This window comes from Triplophysa dalaica, chromosome 19 (assembly GCF_015846415.1).
Source record: "Triplophysa dalaica isolate WHDGS20190420 chromosome 19, ASM1584641v1, whole genome shotgun sequence".
NCBI lineage: Eukaryota > Metazoa > Chordata > Actinopteri > Cypriniformes > Nemacheilidae > Triplophysa > Triplophysa dalaica.
In genome coordinates, this window is record NC_079560.1 from 3,883,699 (window position 1) to 3,905,907 (window position 22,209).

The 22,209-nt window shown below is 38.0% G+C and overlaps 1 protein-coding gene across 2 annotated transcripts in view; it reads right to left on the minus strand.

Annotated features, from left to right (window-relative positions):
* Positions 1-2,216, minus strand: part of LOC130407701 (potassium/sodium hyperpolarization-activated cyclic nucleotide-gated channel 1) — a 76,807-nt gene extending 74,591 nt beyond the window's left edge. Inside the window, exon 1 of one of the 2 annotated variants that reach the window (XM_056730852.1) lies at positions 1,211-2,216. In XM_056730852.1, coding sequence (XP_056586830.1) covers positions 1,211-1,566 — 356 coding nt within the window. In that variant the 5' untranslated portion in view covers positions 1,567-2,216. The remainder of the gene's footprint in view (positions 1-1,210) is intronic. The other variant, XM_056730853.1, reaches the window with a different exon arrangement.
* Between the last annotated feature and the right edge of the window lie 19,993 nt (positions 2,217-22,209).

A 22,209-nucleotide genomic window follows, 5' to 3' on the forward strand; every position in this document is an offset into this window, starting at 1 on the left:
TCGTGAGGAGTTGCCAGGGCAAAACGAGCACGTGAGGTGCACCGTCACCTATCCGCGCTCACGCAAGAAGAGAGAGAGAGAGAGAGAGAGAGAGAGAGAGAGCACGAATGGCCAAGACATGTAAACATTCCAGTACGTTAATAGGGAATAGACAATAAAGATGGCCATATGCCAATATATGTAGGATTGCTTATTTATGTTTATTTTAAAATTTTAGTCATTCTTTTATATACAAATTCACAACCTAAATTTGACATAAATCTGAATCTAAAATCTAAATTGGATATTAATTTAGCGAATATCATCATCTTTCGTTGCTTTTATTCACGCACATTGCTGATTCAGCACAGACTGTTCCGGTTCCTACAGACAGACATGTTTTATCCTACCCACTCATAGACTGGACGATGTTAAGATCGATCTATCTATATTGCGCAATGAGAAACAAACCCAAGTGGACTCCCATTGAGGCACAAATCTAGATAATGGTTATTATATTGGTTATGTGTTTCATATTAACCACGTCCTAAATGACAACGTGACAAAGACCAAAGTCATTATTTGTAGTAGTATAATCTGAAATGAGTCAGTCATTGCTACACCTTGACCAACCTGAACAATTCTGGGTTCGACGATCTCCTTCACTCACCTGACTAACGCGATTAGCGTTAAACTGCTTTAGAGACACTATTCCCAGCGCTAAAATTGGCATGGGTGAGCCACACAGGATCATACATTAGTACGAGATAAAAACAATAGAATAATCCTTATGCTTCTGCCAAAGAGCTCACTGTATGGATTTCGGCATTTGCGATGCTGTTGCCAACCCTCATTAATTCTCACAGCAGACACTGACAGATATGTGTTTACAATGCCAAACAGTGGTGCATCATCCACCACAAATCTAACACAACGCGAGAATTTCCAATGATGGCAGGTCTTACACGTCCGGTGATGACTGCTGTGCCGTTTATTCACCAAAATGACATTCACCCCCACAACAACCAAGGGCATTGCGTGTTTTCAAGCTCTGCTTGCCCGAAACGCCACGGAAAACGATAGCATAAGCACCTCTGAAGCATCTCACATGGATGGACGTGTGTTTTGACAGCACAACCTGAGCCCATTTTATCGTGACGAGCGTGCGTGTTGCGGACCTGAGTGCGCGTGACGACATGCGCCTGGGAAGGTGACTTTCCACACTCCTTACCTAAAATCACTATAAGGGTGAATGATCCAATATCCAGCCGTCTGGACTCTCTCTTGCTCCTTCTCCACGGCTTTCTGACTCCCGAACATCCGCAATGAGAACTTATTCACCCCGGGCTGCATCATCGCTCCAAATTGCCGCTGCATAAACCCGGCTTGCCTAGCCGCAGCATCCATATCGTCAAAACCGACCATGGTTTCTTCACGGTCCCCCTTGACTCCCACTGAGTTACCGTGGTCTTTCATGTTCTGGCTGCCCATGCTGTTCTTCAGGATCGAGTCTTGCCTTTGGAACACATTATTCCCATCCGCTTTCTCCTCCTTGTTGCTTGAGAATGAATTGGATTTGTCTTCCATGGTGGTTTCAAAACGTGCTGTCTCCGGGTGCGGAGCACAGGCGACGCGTAAAACTCGAAAAGAGCAGCTGGCGTCTCTTCTGTTTCATTTGACGTCTCTCGAACCACCGCTGCCTCCTGTGCGAGTGCTGCTGCACAACTGAGAGAGACTGAGTTGTGATGAACCCGACGGGATCAGGTTTCTTGGGTTGCTGCCATCTACTGTCGGGATTGAGCGCAGGCCGCCGTCCGTGTGGCTCCCTGCTGGTCGCGGACAGTCGAACGCGCGGGTCATTTCCATAATGCGATGCATGGATGTGGTTCAAGACTCTAGGGGTGCACAAGCAATGCCACATGACGTTGCTGATGCAAATAGGGCCTGTCTCAAACATTTGGGAATGGCATGTTTGCATTAATACAGTATTGTGGGAATATTGAAAATTTAATTTTATGAAGACTAAAATAAATGAGTTATAATTGGGAATCTGGGAGGGATTATAGTTTTCATGCTTATCATAGGGCTATAACCTATTAGCACAGTACAAAAAATGTATATTTCGTCATAAGTTATTTTCTAAATTCAGTAGAATACACGTACTGTGAATCCCTGTTTTTTATGGATAAAAAGCAAGTTTAATATTTCAAAATCATTTTAATGATTGGCAAGCGTTTGTTTTCACAGTTCCTTATGACAATACATTTCTGACGATGAAAAAATTCCTGGAGACAAAACTTGTTCCCCTTTTCTTGTTTAAAGTCCCAGTGAAATAAAAAAATTACTCTTGCAGTTTTTATTGTAAATAGCTTACCAATATGGGTCATCCTCTTTTTAAAACATGTTTCCCCTCATAATATTCAGTTAGAATCTGAAAATGAACTTCCTTCCTCTACTTTCCCTTTCAAATGATGTAAATTAAGCGGCTCGGGCGGAGCGTCCATTAACCCTTCCATTCAGCTTTCGGTCTGCTTCCAGTTCTATTTAAAAAATAATCAAATTGCACTGAAAAACAAGCCATGCCCACTATTTCTACCTCATTTGAAATTTTGTTTCACTTGGAAATGAAATGTCTAAGAAGATCAGTTTACCAGAATTATATTTAAATACCATATATATATTTAAAAACCATATGAATTGATGAAATCCAGACTAAGTGCACCTGCAAACGTTAACTTGTGGCCTGAACACAACGACGTGAACCACCCCTGTAACTGACGGTCGCAACTCTCAAAAGTTTATTTAGTTCAACACAAAGTCAACAAACCAACAGCTGCTTTAAATAGTTTTGTTTTATTTAAACTTGAGCGAGAAGGGCAGCAGCTCATTTGGAACTGGATTTCAATTCTACAGAAGATGACTTACCTCACATCTAGATTTCTGTAAGTTACTAGACCCAGGAAAACACTGAACGCAACCACAAAAATACATTTGTGTGTGCAACGAAGATTAGTCAAGAAAATTAACTTTCGACTAACAGATTATTAAATTCAGTTTTCATTTGGGTTAATACTCAAACTCAATAGGAATTGTAAAGGTAACGTTAGTAGCTACAACAGTTTGTAAAGCCATACAGATTGTTACAGGTTCTTCTTCATACACTTTACAATTTTTTACCACATTACAGCTGATACATGGAGAGAAAATATCTTGTAATCTTAATGCCAAAAAAGTAAAATCAAATCTAAATGATACTATGATTTTTTTGAAGAAGATCCATATGTTTTACAGAACAATTTACAATTGCAGAAATGGATTTTTTCGTACGGCCTTAAGAAGCAATTCATCCAGTAAAGTGAGTAAACTTGTGTATTAGGAGAAAACACAGTGTGTTACACTTTATATTATTATTAATTTAAATCATTAATTCTTGCTTCCAGGGCACAGATGGTGGTAGACTACATTAACAAAAATGATGATTCACCACTAAAAAAACTGTGTGCAGGAAACCACCTTCAAAAAGCTTTTCACATGCAGACTATCCAGTATGGCATATTTGGCTTTGAGGTCATTATATAAAGCTCTCAAAGTTAACAAATTAAATCAGATTTTCCTATATTTTCTTCTTTTTTTCCTGTTTTGTTTTGAGCCAGAGTTTTGCGTGGATTAGTTGGTTTACAGGGCAGTCCAGAATGCTTGTATAACTTTAGTTTTGGGGGGAAACACTGCATAATTCATGAACACAAGGTAATAGCTTGGAGAGACTGACCACAGGGCTTAAGCGTTAGATCACGTGTGCTAAGGACCATATGCAAGGGTCTCGCAGGACAACTTGGAAAAAGAGACGACTGAGGGTCAGTTTGAATCAGCTGCGCATCTTTTCTTAATCGACAAGTTCTGTGAAAAGGGGAATTTAAAAAGTGTCTTAAAATGTTTTTGTTGTGGGTGTCCTCTTTCTGTGTCGTATTAGTTGTCTGGTGAAATTTTGCACAGATGTGGCAAGCTGAATTGTTAAGTATGCTGTGAGGCTAATGATTTCATGTGTGTATATAAGGTTACATTCACTTTCTGTTCGATATTTTATCCTCTATTTTATGCTCTTTCATGCCAGCTATTGAAACAAATATAGACCACTGGAAAAAAATATTCAAGCGTTGTGTTTCAACATGGCTGACTCTTTCTGCCCAGTCATTCAACATCGGGTTTTAAATATCAGCATTAAAATATCTTTAGAAAATAAGGAAAATGAATTAAAGACCTGAATACAGTAATTTTATATAAACTAACATTTAACATTTAAATGGAGAAAAATGTGTTTTTCTCTATGATGCATCTGTCTTTTACTAGATCGTTTTGGAAAAATATGTGAGAGTGGGTTTAGTGGTTGCCAAGGCGTTGCTATGCAGATGTTGAAGTGTTCTACCGGGCTGTTAGTTTGCTGGATGCCCAAAATAAAATATGAAAATAAAGTCTGATCTCTAAGAAAAGTAACAACACAACGCTCCCCAACAAGATCATTTTCTAAAGGTTTCTGTCTGTGATGGATTTTCAGCCTGAAAAATCCTTGTTTCAGTGGAAAAGAAAAGCAATGAGGGTCAAGTATAATGGTCCAATACATTAGAAGATGTGTAATGGATTAAAGTCTCTGAATGGCAACAACATTATCTAGCTCGGATTCTTTAACTGTAATCCTTTCTCAGATCTGTCTCATATCACGGTCTGTTGTGTTTGCATGGTGGCCCGTGGGGAAATAAAATACTATTACTCTGATTCTGTCTTGCCATGTCACAGCGGCAGAAAGCCAACAGCGAACGGAGGACGAACCTGTTTTAGTTTTGTTGACCTTGTGCTGATTCACACTGGATGGTACACAGGCTTGTGAGGCTAGTTTCACTATAACTACACTGTATGAGTGTGAATCCGTTGTGTGGATTAAGGGAATTATGGTCGAGCATTTGGGAATGTTTGAATCATCTCTCCTGCTGTGTTGCTGTCCTCTGATAGTTCAACCTTATCAGAAATCTCTCTAGAGAAAAAGACACTTTCTTGCATGACATAACCTTGAAATTGGAGAAAAACAACACAACGGCTAAAATATCTGCACACCTGAACATAGGTACGTCCCCTTCCACTACCTCAAAATTTTGGTGTTAGCAGCCAAAATACCAAATTTTGTTAAGAACGCGTTCGATTGCATACTTTGTAGTTTATTTAAAAGTTCTATTTTTCCATTTATAAGGAACAAGTTTTACAATACAAAAAGATATTTATCTCACGGACAGCAATGAATAGCTGAGCATGTTGTTCCTCCAATGATGTCCGCTGTAAAATGAATTCAGATTGCTTTGTATTCTTGTTTTTCACCCTTGTCCTCCACTACATCTGGATTGCTAATGATTGATGATATTACTTCTGACAAAACTGAAGGTCGGCCCAGTGCTTACCTTCTAAAGTCAAACCGTCCTCCGCAAGCCCTTCGGTCCATGTCTCCTCAAGAAAAAGTTGTGTCGACTAAAGCAATCAGTAGGCCTCGTTTCGGGTGTGGATTTATCCACCTTGACAACGGGGGCAGAGGAGGCATCAGGGCATCGAAAATGAAATTGTCCTCCAGTGTGCATGAGGCATTACCTCTAATGTGTGGACATTATCAGCGCACGAGACGGTGAAGGAAATGAGAGAGAGAGAAGCAGGTAGCAGAAGGGTGCTGACAAAACACCCAGATCGGTAGATTTTCTTAAAGGGGTCATATGACGCGAACACACGTTTTTCTGTGTCTTTGGTGTGTATCAAGTTGCTAATGCCTGTTTTAAATGCGTAAAATTGCAAAAATTAAAGTGTCGGAACAAAAGAGGCATTCTATCTAAAATGCAAATTCAGACCTGTCATAAACGCCTCGTGTAACCACACCCCCACAAATCCATGTCAGTTCGTGGTATGAGTTGACTTAGACCCCCCAAATGTATACATAATACGTTTGGGCGTTCCTGTCACTACAGTTGCTTTGGAACCTGATGGTCCAAATATGGTAAGAAGCGTTACATTTCCGTCACACACTTACAGTATTCGACCAATCACTACGCACTGGTTAACTGGCCAATCATATCACAACTCCCTTTTCAGAGTGATGAACTTTGTTAAAAATCTCCTTGCTTCAGAGAGGCGGGGCAAAGAGGAGATACAAACATGCACGGTATGTGGAAAACACAGTTTTTTAACCTTAAATCGTGTATACACATTGCATTACATTTAAAACTATCGATTATATTCGTGTTAGCGTGTCATATGACTCCTTTCAGAAAGTCTGATGTTTGTACAAAAAGAGTGTTGATTGCCAGGGTTTTGACTTGTGGTTGCTAAGGTGTACAAGGTGGTTGCTAGGGCCTTAGTTGGGTATTCTAAGTGGTTTTTAGCTTGTTTGTATGTGGTTAATAAAAATGTATAGCTTGAATGCACTTTAAATAAAAACGTCTGCCAAATACATAGATTGCTAGGGTGTGTGCTAGATGGTTTCTTACTGGCCCAAGTCATGGTATTCTGGCCCCATGCTAAGAACAACATCAGAAGAAAAGCAAAAGACCACAACTTCTAGTTCTAGTTGTAGGTGTAAAGGTCTATTCAGGTGTGTAGTCTCTCTTTAAAGGTTTTTTCTCTAGGGAAATAACAGAACTACATGCCCTTATTGTCACTAACACCCCTAGAGTGAGGGCTTGTCTGTCTTAAGAGAGGATCTCTGACTCAGCCCTTAACTACCCGTCTTGTGTCTCTCTTCTCCATTGTCAGTGCACTTTGTGCTTTTAGAGGCTTTCCATTGGTTTAGTCCATCTATTGGGACAAATAAAATCCTAAATCCTTGCCTTGAAGCCTTGAAGATTGATCATTAATTGTGTTACATTTGATTCATTATCATTATTTACATAATAAAATAGGTTTTATATATATCATATTTTAGATATCTGAAAATTAATTAAAGTCATATGATAATGACTAACAAATTTGTTTTTTGTTACCCAAAAATACGACTTACGACCTTTGACATCCTTTCATCTGCAGAACACAGAAGATATTTTGAAAAATGTTGGTAACCAGACAACATTGGACCCCATTGACTTCCATTGTATGGAAACAAAACCACTTCTCAAAATATCTTACAGTTTTTCCACTGAAGAAAGAGTCATATACAGTTTTGGAAACACAGAGGTTGAATAATGGATGATATTTTTTAATTAACTGTCCCTTTAATGGTGAATCACTACAAACATCTAGTCTAGACTGATGTTATGTATTTTCCACTTTTTTACAAATCCAAGAGAGCTTTAAACATTATCAAATACAAAAAGTTTGAGTAGGCCGAACTACAGTCTTAGCGTAATGTGTTGCTTCACCGTTTCCTTGATATCTTCTCAACTTCCTTTCTCCTCGCCCTCGTTTCCTTTCACTTTTCTTATGGTCTCGCTCTCTCTGGACCCTTGGGGCCAGGTCTTACTGTCTCAGCAGAGATGGGAGGCTGAATAGGTGAGAAAATCAGGATGTTCCCTGTCGTGTCTCTCATTAGCACATACTGCGGCTGCTTAGACACAAGGCTTTATACACACAAACCTGGGCGTGTGTACACAAGCGGGAAGATCAGGCTTGATTATGCATTTAATGTAAAAATAGACAAACGCCAAGAGGCAGAACAACCTGGATGTCCTTAGAGTAATACTGTATAAATATAGAATAGATGTTCAACGCGACGGTCCTGTGATATGAAGATGACATGGTCTTTTGTTATAAGGTAGAAGAGGAAGGTTTGTTTTGTACCTAGCTGAATTGGTAGAGGTTGTGGGTCCAATTCCCAGGTATAATAAAGAATGTTAACCATAAATGTATTCTAAGTAGCTTTATAAATGTAAACGTATACTAATTGTTTTGATAAAAACAACATTATTCACCTAGAATAAGGACAAACTACAGTAAAGTAAAGAGTATATTATTTTAATCTTTTCATCTGATCGGATTATGAAAGGTCAGACAAAAATAATTTATACTTGGAATTGATTTTAATATTTTACCATTGTCAGTGCTGGAGGCGCTAATTTAAATATTAATAAATCTCAGTGGACCTTGAAAAACAATAAACTAGAGCAGTTTTTTTTCAGAGAGCAGTGTGAGTTACAAAAATATACGTGTTTAAACGCTATGTGCATTTTTTTTACTTGCCAGACTGTTGTTCTCAGAGAGCTTTCATCGGCTCTCAGCATTGCCAGCGGGGTTTCAGGGCCGAACACTGGGTCAGTTTTTCTGCAAAAAAGTCTCGTGGTTTCTCCGAACGATGTCTTGTTTGAGTCATGGTGATTTTTTCTGAAAGGCAGATCAAAGGGAATGGCTGATGGGAAGAGAGCCGCAGCCGGGCTGCAGGGAGGAGAGGAGGGTTATCCAGGTGTGGAGGCTGATCCATCATCTACAGCCAGCGTTACAGGGGAGGATGGAGAACGAGCGAGAGGGAGAGATGAGAAACCAGCTGGACCGGAAAAGGACAGGAAAGATGTTTCTGCTGCCCTTTAATGTGGGGTTTTATACAGTTCCACAGAAACAGTATGTTGCAATAAAATTATGAGAATTTACTTTTTTTATTATGTTAAATCACTGTGAGCTCATCATCATTGAATGTGATACAAACTATGATATACCATACTTAAATACATAATCAGAAGCGGTTAAAGGAATAGCTTACCCAAAAATGTCTTCATTTGCTTACCCTCAAGTTGTTCCAAATCTTTATACATTTCTTTGTTCCGATGAACACATAGAAATATATTCTGAAGAATGCTTGATAACCAAACAGTTCTTGGCTACCATAGACTAGCCTGTTTGATTACAAGAATTCTTTATCAGAACAAAGACATTTAGGTGCTGTGTCCACCGAGGCATTTACGCCTGCGGCCGACGTGTTTTTTCAATTGAATTCACCCTTATGAGCAATGGCAATATCAATGCTTACATTTACATAGAGAATGACTTAAATATACTTTCTGTATATAAACACAAATATAGACTCTATCTGACTTATGAGCATACTGAGCTTTGTGGGTTTTATACCGGATAGGTATGTGGAAGAATGCAAAATCAGGCTTTTTGTGACCTAGTTTTCTTCTATTTTCTCTCCTTCTCCAGTTTTTTTATTCCTTTGCCAAGCTGTCATATTGAGTCAAAAGACAGCGTGTGTACAGCAAATGAGCATTCTGTTCATGTAATGAAGAGAACGGTTTAGCCACGTGCACGCTGGCTGCTGAATCACAGGTGTGTGTTTTTATGCTAGGTGTTTACTTATCAAGTCAAGTATTCAAACCACAGTTGTTAAAAAACAAAAGCAGTATTTTAATATCAGTAGTGAGGGTAGCAATATAGAATGTGTACTCTTTAAAAAAGATGCTTCCATAGAAGAACATTTTCAGCCGAATGGTTTTACTAAGAACCTTTATAGGAACACTTCACCCATAAATGTCTGAATAATTGTATTCTGATGAACACAGAGAAGAATGCTTGTAAACAAACAGTTCTAAACTGTCTGAATTTGTTCTAGGAGAGGTTTGTAGTTGCTTCTGATGTCTTGAACATGTTTTGGTATCTCAGATTGGAAGCATTTGAGCTGAAGTGGATCTTGTTTTCAGTGGAAAGCTGAGTAACATGGAGATGACATTACACGTGGTGTAACATTCAACGACCACCTACATGTTACCCTTATGTCACTGCCGGGTTGCCCATTCACTCCGTGCCAAATGAAATATTCATCAAAAGCATCGTCTTGCCAGTATAAAGACGAAAAGATTAGAATCTTAGGTCACAGACATACCTGCTAGACTGAATATTTCAGTGGCCGATGGGAATCAAGTTTTGGGATGAAATGTATCGCATAATATGATCCTTTGTGACGAATCAAGGCGATGACGAACCCAAACGTCCACCTTCTGGTTGTGATGGATTAACTGATAGTAATGGAAAAGATGGTTTCATGGGTCACATGGAACTGACTGAAATGTGATAAACTGTATTACATTAAAAGTGCTGTGAATTTTTTTTATCAGCTAAGTTTACTAAAATGATTATATTGCCCTTAGACCTACAATTAAGTTTAATTTCACGTTTTTGTAAATGATCATTTAGACACTTATGAGACTTTTCATTCAAGGCATCCAATTGATCAAATTGTTCCCTGGGATTCAAACCCATGATCTTGGTGTTAATAACTTAAATGCTCAACCATATATGGAAAAGTAATATTATTACTATCCTGTGCCAAGCTTGCTTACATGATATTAGAATGTTGTTGATGATTGCCAAAACATTGCAGTGTGGTTGCTAAGTGGTTGTTAGTCTATCATTGTGTTTGTTTAAAGTGTTCAGGGTGGTTGTCAGGGTGTTGTTAGTTTAAGGTGGTTGCCAGATGTTTATTTACTGGGTCAAGTTAAAATAACCAACCTTGTGTTGATGATATTCTTGATCCCATGGCTCAGGATCATTCAGTGTAAAGTAAATCTGTGGGATATTTACCAGGAGAAAATCACAAGTGATGGCACCCCGTCCTCAACAAGCAGAATAATTGGATTTTCTCAAATTATAAAATAATTCAAAGATCACATATTAGAGCATTTTTAAAAACACAAAAATATTCGGAGAGCCTGTCGGATCTCAATGAGATGAGATGCATTCTTATGTATTAATTTCTAAATGCTAACCATGCTAGAATAATTTTACAATTGCCACACGCCTTTTATCTTGTTCCGGCATCATTTATTTACAAGATAGTACTGTTTGTTTTTAATTTGATACGTGTCAATGTACGACACCAATCTGAATGCTCGTCCAGCTGAGCGTTACTGGATTCCTGAATGGAATGCTTAAATATACACGTTACAGGCTTTAGCGTAACATGAGGTTGTGTGTCATTGTAACGAAATCTCCAACCTATTATTCATTAATAGTCTGTGTAAAGTAACGCCTCTTAACTTTGGCCTAATCGCAACGAAGTGGACGTGCTACTGCCCTCTGCAGCGCACTGAATATGAAATATGTATATGTCACTGACCTGTGCCTGCCCTCGTACTACTCAGTGATGTCAATGATGTCATATTGGTTGTGAATGGCTATAATAAAATAGAATATGCTTATGCATTTGATATCTGAACTGACACTTACATGGCAGAGATGTACAACTGTGAATGTTTGGTTTATGTGATTATTCTGTCAATAGGTAACAATTTCCAGAGAAATGTATAATCTTTCATAGTTTGTGAGGCATAATGGTTGCATCAGTTATGCCTTATTTAAGTTCAAACTCATTTTAGATGTCTTTTCTCCTAAAATGAAATATGAATAAAAAATAAGACAATTGTAGATATGCAGTATTTAATTGATTGTTTAAGCATATGATTGGTATTAAAATTATTCATTTAGGTATTTAATTGTAGTTTTGGTTTCTTGGTTAATCTAAAATTGAGCCGTGGTTCAAAACATTGGAGGGAGGTCATTTTCTCAGAAGGAAAAAAGCTCAATTTCATTTCTGTTACACTGTCCATTGATGACGAACGAATCCACACGAAAATGATAGGTGCAAAAGGTTTAAAGGTGCAGTCAGGAACAAAAGGTCATCCACAAAACAAAATAACATAATCCAAAAACAAAATAGTCCAACGATTATGTAACATCCACAAAACATTGTAACACAAAGAGGCAAAATCATTCACGGAAAAGGTTAAAATATTACATCCATCCATTTTCTACCGCTTATCCGGGGCCGGGTCGCGGGGGCAGCAGTCTAAGCAGGGATGCCCAGACTTCCCTCTCCCTAGACACTTCCTCCAGCTCTTCCGGGGGGACACTGAGGCGTGCAGGCCAGCCGGGAGACATAGTGACATATTACATTAATAACCGAAAACTAACTGGACTAAGAAGAGAACTAAAATAGAACAGAAAACAATGTGAACACAGGTGATGGGGATGAACTAATGAGGAACAGGTGGAAACAGTCAATGATGAGGGAGCATGGGAAAAGTAACGTCCTTAGGCAAAAACGGGTAAAACAAGACTAGGGACAGACAGGAATGTCACAATTTCAGTTAAGATATTAAAGATCATTTGACTTGCACAAAAGTATAAATATATTTGTAGTATTTTTTATTTCTTCAATTTAGAATTTGTCTTTTTCTACTTAATTTAACATTGACTCTTGATTTTAACATCATAAAATGATAGATATGGCTAACCTTATTCAAAGAAAATATATATTTTCAATATATAAACTGTAAATATATTCAACCATTTATCATCAATATATCATTGAATAGATATCTGTAAATATATAGAATAATACATTGTTAATATATGACAACATATTGACTAATACTATAATTTTATATATCATATTACTATGTATTATATATTTTTAATGTATCACTTAATAAAAATGAGTATTTTGTAATATTCCCATATTTTTCGTAGTGGTAAAACCACTAGACCAAATAGTGCGACAAGAGAGTTTATGTAACCCAAATCAATTGTGAATAAAACAAGGCTCTGTCTTTCTTCTAGCTTATTACACCTTGCAAGCTATGGTTGACCAACAGTCCAGTTTCACTTATTCAAAACAGCAACAGAGTAACTGCGATGTCCCTCTGAAAAAACTGCAGTTTTGGTCCTGGTGGTCACATGTAACGATGAGTGATGGGAATCAATCGAGCTTGAACTTTAAATCCAGGTTAAGGCTAAATCACCTCATTAAACATTAACTCTCCCTGAACCAAGGTGTTCAAGAGCAGACTAATGAATAAAGGGCTAACTTAATTGACATAAGGCCCTAGTTTATTCAGCTTCATTTACTTAGGTGTGATACTCTTAATCTAAAGACCAGGATTCAGTAACCCAATGCTGATGCCAGGGCACTTTGGCTGAGAAGTTTGGAACTGTAGTCATGTGCTCTAAGGTCTGGTCATGTCAAAATGATGAATACTTTTTCTATTGCTTTCAAATGGATACAGAATGGATCTATTCAAGACTGTGAGGCGGACGTATGTGGGTTCTTATTAAAAGGTTATGGGACCCCCACAAGGGTTAATCCAGGTGTCACCATTGAAGTTTAAAAAACAAGTATCAAAGATGAGATAAATCACCAAAAAATCATGACCTAGTGAGTTGATTGAGACACAGCATTTGTGTCTGCTGGAAGATTATCGCAAGTTACGCATAACTGAGCATCAGGTTGGCGTATCAGGTTAAATTCAGGTTGATATGATTGAAAAAATGTGCAAAATAAATTCTCCTCTCTACACTTGATTGCAGAGCGTCAACTCTCAGCTGTTCATGTTTTCTGCCATCACAGATGTTGCATGTTACCTCAATCACGTCGCCGAGTTTAATCACCACATTCATTCGCTGGTCCCTAAGTTTGTGTTGGATTCACCATCGCGTATGAGGAATATTCATTACAGGCACCACACTCTGGTAATTTTCGAACAGATGCTTGTTTTGACTGTTTTAGCATATGGTTGTCATTACATACACGTCGGGGATTTAGTCGTTCACAATCCCCAGTTTGCCACTCATACACCTGTTGAATACACGGTCGGAGGTGTTGATGGGGCTGTCACGAGTTAATGAAAGTATCTCAAAAATACTCCTATTGTGCGTATTTGGCCACCACATCTGTGTCAATAATGAAACTTGAGTCAGAGAGTCGCTCTCAAATGCTTTCAAACGTCTCGTCATTATTCATGCTGATAATGTAGAGGGGCATAGAAGCGAGTTTATGGGCGTGATTTTTTGAGGGGAAAATGTCTGCTTTTAATGATGAGGAAGAATAAAGAAATCTGGCAGAGAATGTCTTTTGAGGGCGTCATATCAGTATAGTGTTTAATGCGACATATTTTTAAAGCAGAGGTTGAAATTCGGAGCGGTATAGCTATTGAGTACAAATGTTGTCATTTGCAAGCCGTGACAAAAAAGTTTCAACTCCAATGTCTCGATTTTTATTTGGCTCTTCTATAATTATGTTCAAAACATAACACATATAATTGTATAATTGTTTGCTTTAGACAAAGTCTAAGTCCATTTATGGAAAGTCGTGCCACTCAGCGGCCATGTTTGCAACGCCTCTGGGCAGCTAATGATGTCATAGCAAGTCCTACTTCAATGGCAAATATTTATCAAATCGCTGGCAAAAATCATAATTGAAAAGCATATTTCTGATCAAAAATTAAACATGATGTGAACTGTAGCACAGCTTTGGATTGCTCAGCTTAAATTGCGCAAAAAATCACCTTTTTCAAGGTTGCTTACCTACTGCGTCTGTGCTACTAGGCAAGCGCCTCACTAGAGCCCCGCCCCAGAGAACTCTCAGTCAATACTGTTTGACGATTGGCTCGTCTTATTGGAATGCGGGACTTCATTATTTAAAGCGACCATATTGAAAATTGCATTCCTTGCCATTCATTGTAACGGCAGTGGCACATCTTATTCATATTAATATCTTTGACATAGTGTCGTTTTCCCACCTGTCTGCATCAGACATGATCACAACGAAAAACAGGAGCTATATTGTAATTAAAGCTCTAACTCTTTGTAATCTTATTGCAACATTCTGATGTACATCAGTTAGCTGCTCAAAATGAGAGCTGGATTGGCATTTCTGCACTTCGGGCTAAAATATACTGTTGAGCATTTTTCTTAATACCGTGTCCCCACAGACACTCGCAAGCTGGCGAAGGTGTTATTGTAAACACGGCCTAATGATAAGCATGCATCTATGTCAGCTGCTGTCATTATGCTGGACCCCAGAGAACTGTCGATTCTTATAGCTAGAAGCCCCGCTTTCCAATGAAAATATTTCCTAGAACAAAACAGCGGGTACCTTCCTCTTCCTCACACACGCATAGACATCAGCGTTTAATTTATTAACCCTCTGCAATTATCGGTACAGAAATGCTTTTCTTCCTGCGTGGGCTGGGGAAGACCATGTGACTTTGAGCTTGGAGTACAGCAAGGACAGTTATGTTCCTCAAACATGACTGTAATTATCTACGATTATCTTCTGCCTCATGTTTGGGAAAGATGACATCTCTGGATAAGAAGTCAAAGATTCATCTCTGCCAGGGAATCTCTCAAAACCGGTAATTTTCTTCACTTTGTAGGTTGATAATTACAGAAGTGCGCTGCAGGGCTCGCTTTGTTTGCAATGCGCTTAAAATCCATTTGTAAAAGGTGCCAAGAGATTCTGCTGGATTTTTCCAAGCACGTCTTTCTTGCAATTGTCGTAATTCGCATAACAATAGTTATCGGCCTAAGAGCTTTGTTGTCTCTTGGTTGGTTATCTGGTTCTCAACAAAAGTGACTTATGTTAAAGGCATAGTTCACCCACTCATGAAAATTCTGTAATCTTGTACTCACCCTCATATTTCAAAATATTTTGGAGAATGTTGGTAACTGGAAAACGGTGGTACCCATTCACATGCATCGTTTTTGTATCAATACAATAGAAGTGAATGGGTAGTGCGGTTGTTTGGTTACCAACATTCTTCAAAATATCTTCTGTTGTGTTCTGCAGAAGAAAGAAAGTCATACAGGTTTTAAATGATAAGAGGGTGAGTAAATGATGACAGAATTTCCATTTTTTAAAAGCCATAACTTTAAGTTTGGCAGGGATTCAGGATTATAAAACAAGCTTAATTTTAGGCTTTTAGCATTTAAAAAGACTCCAGTGACTGTCAACGGCAGGATGTAATGTCATGCTCTAAGGATTCTGTTTTTCATCAATAATACATCCCAAATAACAAAAAAATAATATATTCAAAATATAACATTTGAACAGTGCAAACCAGGCGGGTGTGAAATATTTTCTTCTATTAAGTCTAAAAGGCCACTTGTTGACATTTAAAACCATTGTAATGTTTCAGATGTCTTTTTCAGAGGTCAAAGTTCACCACACTTATGCAGCAGAACGAATGCATGCATATGATGCACAACTAGTGGTCTGGTCTTGATTAAGGTTAAAAATATTGGATTTATCAAGCATTCTTTAAAGAACAACATTGGCTCCCATTGACTTCCATTGTAAAGCACAAAACCACAAAAACATTCTTCAAAATATCTTCTTTTGTGTTAAACAAAGGAGTCATATACAGGTTTTGAATGACATGAGGATGAATAAATGATGACATTTTCATTTTTGGGTGTACTGTCTGTGAGTTCTCAAAGTCTCATTTGATATGTATCCTAATAAACTTTCAATGCTCCTCTCATTTCATGTTGAAATTAATACTGGATTGAAGGGCTCTCTCTCATCAGGTACAATTATCTGATCTTCTCATCATCTTACGAAAACGCCACGCCTGACTTCCTCTCTAAAACAATCCGTCCACACGTGTCATCTCTCCTCCACCAGTTTCGGTCCAGCTCGCTCAGCATTTTCCACCAAGCTCTTTTATCTCGCCTTTCCTCCGTTTTTATTTCCCGCAGGGTGTTTGCACCTGACAACAACTTCATAATTTGTTTCTGAAGAGCCTCATCAATCGTCTTCCTGTTTTACCTTTCCTCCCAGAGCGGATCCACGGATCGACAGATACACGGACACGTCTCCACGAGGGTCGACGGACAAATGGAAGGGTGGCTTTCATCTCAACAATTCAGTCCGCTGCTAAATGCCTGTCAGGAGCGGTTTGGTTCCTGCGGTGTAAGGTTGGGGAAGGTGACCTCAGGAGTTCTTGCCACCTGGTGGACCTCAATCAAAATGCTCACAACAGGGTCTCTCGAGAAGGAGACCCCCTTCAGTTCACAAACACCTTCTCGGATCAATGCACTTTCTGTTAACACACATATAGTTAACTTATCACACTTCAAAACAGGCATGACACAAGTCCTGAGTTAAAATATTTAAGAAATTATTAACCTATAATAATCATCTAATTATTGTGTTCATAGAGTGGAAGTCAATGGGGACAGTGTTGTTTGGTAACTAATGTCCTTTTTTTAAATATCATCTTTTGTGTTCTGCAGAAGAAATACATTTATACAGGTTTGAAATGACATGAGGGTGAATAAATGATGACAGAATTTTCAATTTGGGTGAACTGTCCCTTTAATTTATTCTGGTTTATAAAAGAATATTTTTATGAGATGGATAAGAAATAAAACGTTTGGGTGAAATATAACTTGATTTATTTTTTGAGTCTCCCAATCATTTATCTGGAGAGTAGCAGGGCACCTTTTAGCCTAAAAAGCCAAAGATCGTGTATAATTATATGTAAATTGATAGAGAGCCAATGTGCTTATAAAGTCTCTGTCCAGTCCTTCAGCACTGTATACCCTAATGACAAGACGTTCTTGCCCTCTAGAACAACATCTGACTTAAGCTAATGAGCTAGTGCCAGGGAGGCTAACACATTTGTAAAACCAGCTGGTGTCATGCATAGTCAGGTCAAATACCCAGAACACGTCGGCCCAATTGAAAATCTCCAGGTTAAACACAGACGGGTACATAAACATGAATATGGAAACAGGAATAGTGAAAAAAGGTATGTTTGTAGAATAATGCAGGGATGTACAGGTGCAGATTTGTGAGTGTATGTTGGTGATAGAAAGAGAGAGATGTTTGTCTTGTAGTGCTGCATCCTTAGAGACGTATGTTTGTCTGGCTTTGATCCAAAGTTCATCAGATGTGTTGAGTTCCTCCCACAAGTCGACTGATTATTCACTCACTGTTTTGAACTCGATAGGTGAGTAGGTTTGTGAAATTCTGAAATTCAGGTTAATTGGTGAGTTTTACGCTTATTTACGCGTCATGATGAATGCATGAATGTGATCAAATAAACACACTTTCTTTATTCTATTATTTAATATTGTGGAGACAGGGCATTTTTGACATGATTTGTGACATTCACAAATATTTGCTCACTGAATTCATAAATGTACTAAATAATCAAACAAAAACAAACCTTTAGTAGCCTATTTGCATACATTTGCATACACAGCATTTTAGCGTTATGGGATGTGGCTCTTCAGCCACGCATGTAAATTACCTATTAAATCAAAATTTTAATATCTGGCATTTTTTCAAAGGCTTGTTAGAATAACTGAACCAGAAGGTTCCACTCTTCCGGCACATTTCACGTCTAACAGCACTCCCACCGCAGAGATCTGAGACTGGTAACTGGTATGGCGAGAGATTTTAACTACTGTCACATAAAGCCTTAATGAGAACAAGTCACCAACACAGAACACAAACTCGGAAACAAATATGATGTCTAAGGTCAATTGTCAGTTATTTTCGCTGTATCTTTATAAACATCATTAGATGCATGCTGGATGTGCTAGTATTAGAGTGCAAGCGTACTTTAATGATAAAGCATCCTCTGACAACTGCTCTGAGATCAGTTCTGCATTCTTTATTAAAGACAAAGTAGGATGATTCTGAGAAGGTTGTGAAGAATGCTGCAGGCGTCCTCAATCTCCCTTACAATAAAGCACATTTGAAGTTAATTTGATTTAGTTGACTTAAGTCAGATTCAAGTATATTAAGTAGGGATGTAGCAATGTCAAAATCTCACTGTGCAATAATACCTCGGTATACCGTCCACGGGACGCTATTTATTGCAATTTTTAAAATGACAAATGATGACTTGGAAACGTGCCATAAGCATCCTCTTTTCTTTATCCTCTAATCATAACTTTGCTTAGAGACATGCGTTATAGTATGAGATGGGTCAATTGGCCCAAAAAAAATCGCTTTTATAAAATAAAGTAGTTGCACCAAATGAACCTTGGACATAGGTAACATCTATGTATTTTTCCAACTTTCTTTGTTATGTTTCAGTCATGTGACCTTGATAATATTGTGACAATTTTGCTTTTAGGATTACGCACTCTAGATAGTATTGTTACATTATATATTAAGTGTATTTTCTAGAAGGAAGTGTAGTAATATCAATGTTTGTCTAGTATTGTAAGTGTATACTACTTGGAACCATATTGGCTGACTTTTCAGAATATAAAAGAGTACTTTTAAGTATACTCAAGAGTAACATACCTAAAACCCAGTTTTTATTTGTATTGCAACTAAACTACACAATTGACCTTAGTGAAACTGAAATATTCTAGTTCAAACTTGTAGCAAATTCTTGAGTTTATAAAAGTAGTAAACTTTGAAGTACAATTTTAGCTGTTTTATACCGTAAGTAAGGTGTTTTTTTGTGAACTTCACATCATACATTCACAATATACTGTGCTATTATTTATTTATTTTTAAAATTGAAAAAAAATGACATTTTTGTTATACAGTATATATAAGAAGTTATATTTCCTCTAAAGCTATTTCATCTCAAAGCAGACTTTTACTACCATATATAATCTTGACCACATAGTATAAGTAAATAGACTGTTTCGTCTTAAAAAATAATAAAAAATACTGCAGATTTGTGACCCCAACTTAACTTCCAGTACACATTCACAAACAAAAGACTGCCTGTAGATTATTTCTAATAACAATCAAAGAAAACGAGAAGAACCGTTACTTGGCTAAACTTGCGACTATACAGCTCAACCAAGCTCAACCTCTAAATGTTGGGCACATCCGATGAAATCCGATGAAATGGTCTACGAAATGGTCATCCGATGGAATGGTCTATAAGTATATATTGTATATTATGGGGGTGGGAATCTTTTGCTACCTCACGATTCTATTCATATCGATTCTTGGGGTCAAGATTCGATTAAAATTCAATTCACGTTTTTTGGATTTTTAAAAACGATTCTTCCCCAAAATTCAATGTGATATATGTTTAGATTTTATTCCATTTTGCTGTAATGATGTTGTTTGATGTGAGTCTTTACTTTACCAGGTGGATGCTACACATTGGTGGTGGTTGAGGAGATTCCCCCATCCATGTAAAGCGCATTGAGTGTCCCGAAAAGCGCTATATAAATGTAACAAATTATGAATTATTATTATTTACGTTTAGTGTTCTCAAAATACTTAATCTTTGCTTTACAACCCATGCATATTGCATAAGTCTTGTCAAGCCACTTCTTGCCATAGAGTTGATAAAATATGAAGTATTCCCAAAACCTGCCCTCGGAATGGGACGGGGTGTATTTCTTTTGCCATCGCTGTTGCTGAGCTGAAGCTGTGCGGATAGTGCGGTCTCTCAAAAAAAGCCTTTTTTGTTCCGATAACATCAACAATTGTCATATTAACTAGAAAATAGATTTTAATCTGTGAATCGCTAAGAATCGCTAGAGGACTGAATCGCGATTCATATGTGAATCGATTTTTTTCACCCACCCCTAGTATATGAGATATTAAAACGGTGTTATTCAAAGTATTTTGTATTTTTAGTAATTCTGTCTGAATGGGTATACGGTCTAGTCCTGTAAATCTCTGGATTTCCCTGTCACGGGCTCATTACTCCAGTTCTCCTCTTAAGCAGCTACAGTACGTGACTCATTGACCCTCAATATTGCAGAGGCTCTTCAGAAGGAAAACAAACACATCTGTGACCACTTCACACTTTCCTGTTATCTATGAGTACCTCTGTACAAGGGAAGGTCGTCTGCTGTGGCTGTTCACAGCTTTCCCCTTAACAAGTCCCTCTGATTGGAACGCTTGCCAGATCCAGGAGCCCGGCTCAGCGGGCGTTCGGTGTCTGATTTTGTTTCTGTCGCTGAGTGCGAGTAACCTTTCGGTCCCTATCATAAAGCTTTAGCTATTTGCTAATTAATTTCTGATAGCATACAGAGATCTCCAGGCCCATGGTGTTCCAGGTTTTAGAGAGCGCCAGCAGTTTTGACAGATGCCACTGCGTGCAATGACCTTCGGAAGGGCCGGCATTTACAGACAGTTTGTCACACAACCTGCCAATGAAATAGAGTGACGGTGACTGGCTGTTTGTGTTACTGTACGTCATTTGTGGACACACGATCTTGTAAAACCAAAGGAGGGTCAGTTTTCTTCAAGAGGGGAATGCTTTCCACAATTTCCTCCCAATAAAATACTCTACGGTAACTAGAAACACTGAAACAGGCAAACATTTGTTTTTAAGCTTATGTTAATCCTTGTTTTGGTCTTATTTTAAGTCATCTTTAGGCCCCCTTGAAAGTTTGTTAAGGCCTCCTACTGGGTCTCAGCCCCTGGATGAGAAACACTGCTCTAATGATTTCTACTTTCTTATAATTGTCTCCTCTAGCACCTTGAAAATAATATTGTCCTCCCCAAAAGCCATGTGAAAAATTTACCATAATGATCCATCACTTAGCGTCTGAACTTCCAATTGCAACTCGATGAGGGATGTAAATCGCCTCTGCAACTCCTATTTAAATGCGTCTCACGTTTATGATTACTTCTGAAAGGATTACTGTAATTAGCCTTTAGCTGTGATGCGCCGATGCTAACGACTTAATAACTGTTGCAATCATATTTGCCAATGTGAATGAGAAGTTAGTTTAATTGCCGACCTCAGAGGTCAGATGTTTTCGGAACTGGGTTTTAAGGACTTGACAGTACCATTCACATTGTTCGTTTATGACAAATCTAATTTGTTGCCTATGGACAGTGGTGTGTTCATTAAATTGTAAAGTAATAAAACTTATTTTGAACTGGAATGTCCAGCATGGACAGTAGAGATTTCACCTGTCTGACCCTAATAGAGAAGGTAAAGGAAACATATAGTTTGCAGTGTATGCCAAACTATTTTCTTCCATTGGAAAATTATAATAAAAACTTGATTATGATAAAAAAACACTTTTGATCCCTTGTCCCAGTGTTTGCTCTACAGGTTAAAGAAAATATTTTTAAGAAAATCCAGTTGACCTCCACCTGAACAGAAGACTTTGTGTTTGGTTTGTGACGTTCCATGGCATCACCTGCAATTAAACTCGACATCTTCCTCACAAGTAACCCAAGACGTGTACCTGAACTTTAGCCCTTGAACAAATCCATCAGGACTGTCCACTACGTAGATCCCAGGCTTTGATACCTTAAGGCATTTAGAGTTCAAAACTGTCATTGCGTGTGTTAAGGATACTCATTATTACATTTGAGACAAATTTTAAAAAGGTACAGAGATGACATATGAAAAAAGGTATTTATTAATCTAAAAATAGTGCCATCATGAATTATGCTTAAAGGAACAGTTCACTCAAAATTTTATTTCACCCTCAAGTTGTTCCAATTCTGTATGAATGTATTTGTTCCGATGAACAAATTGTTTG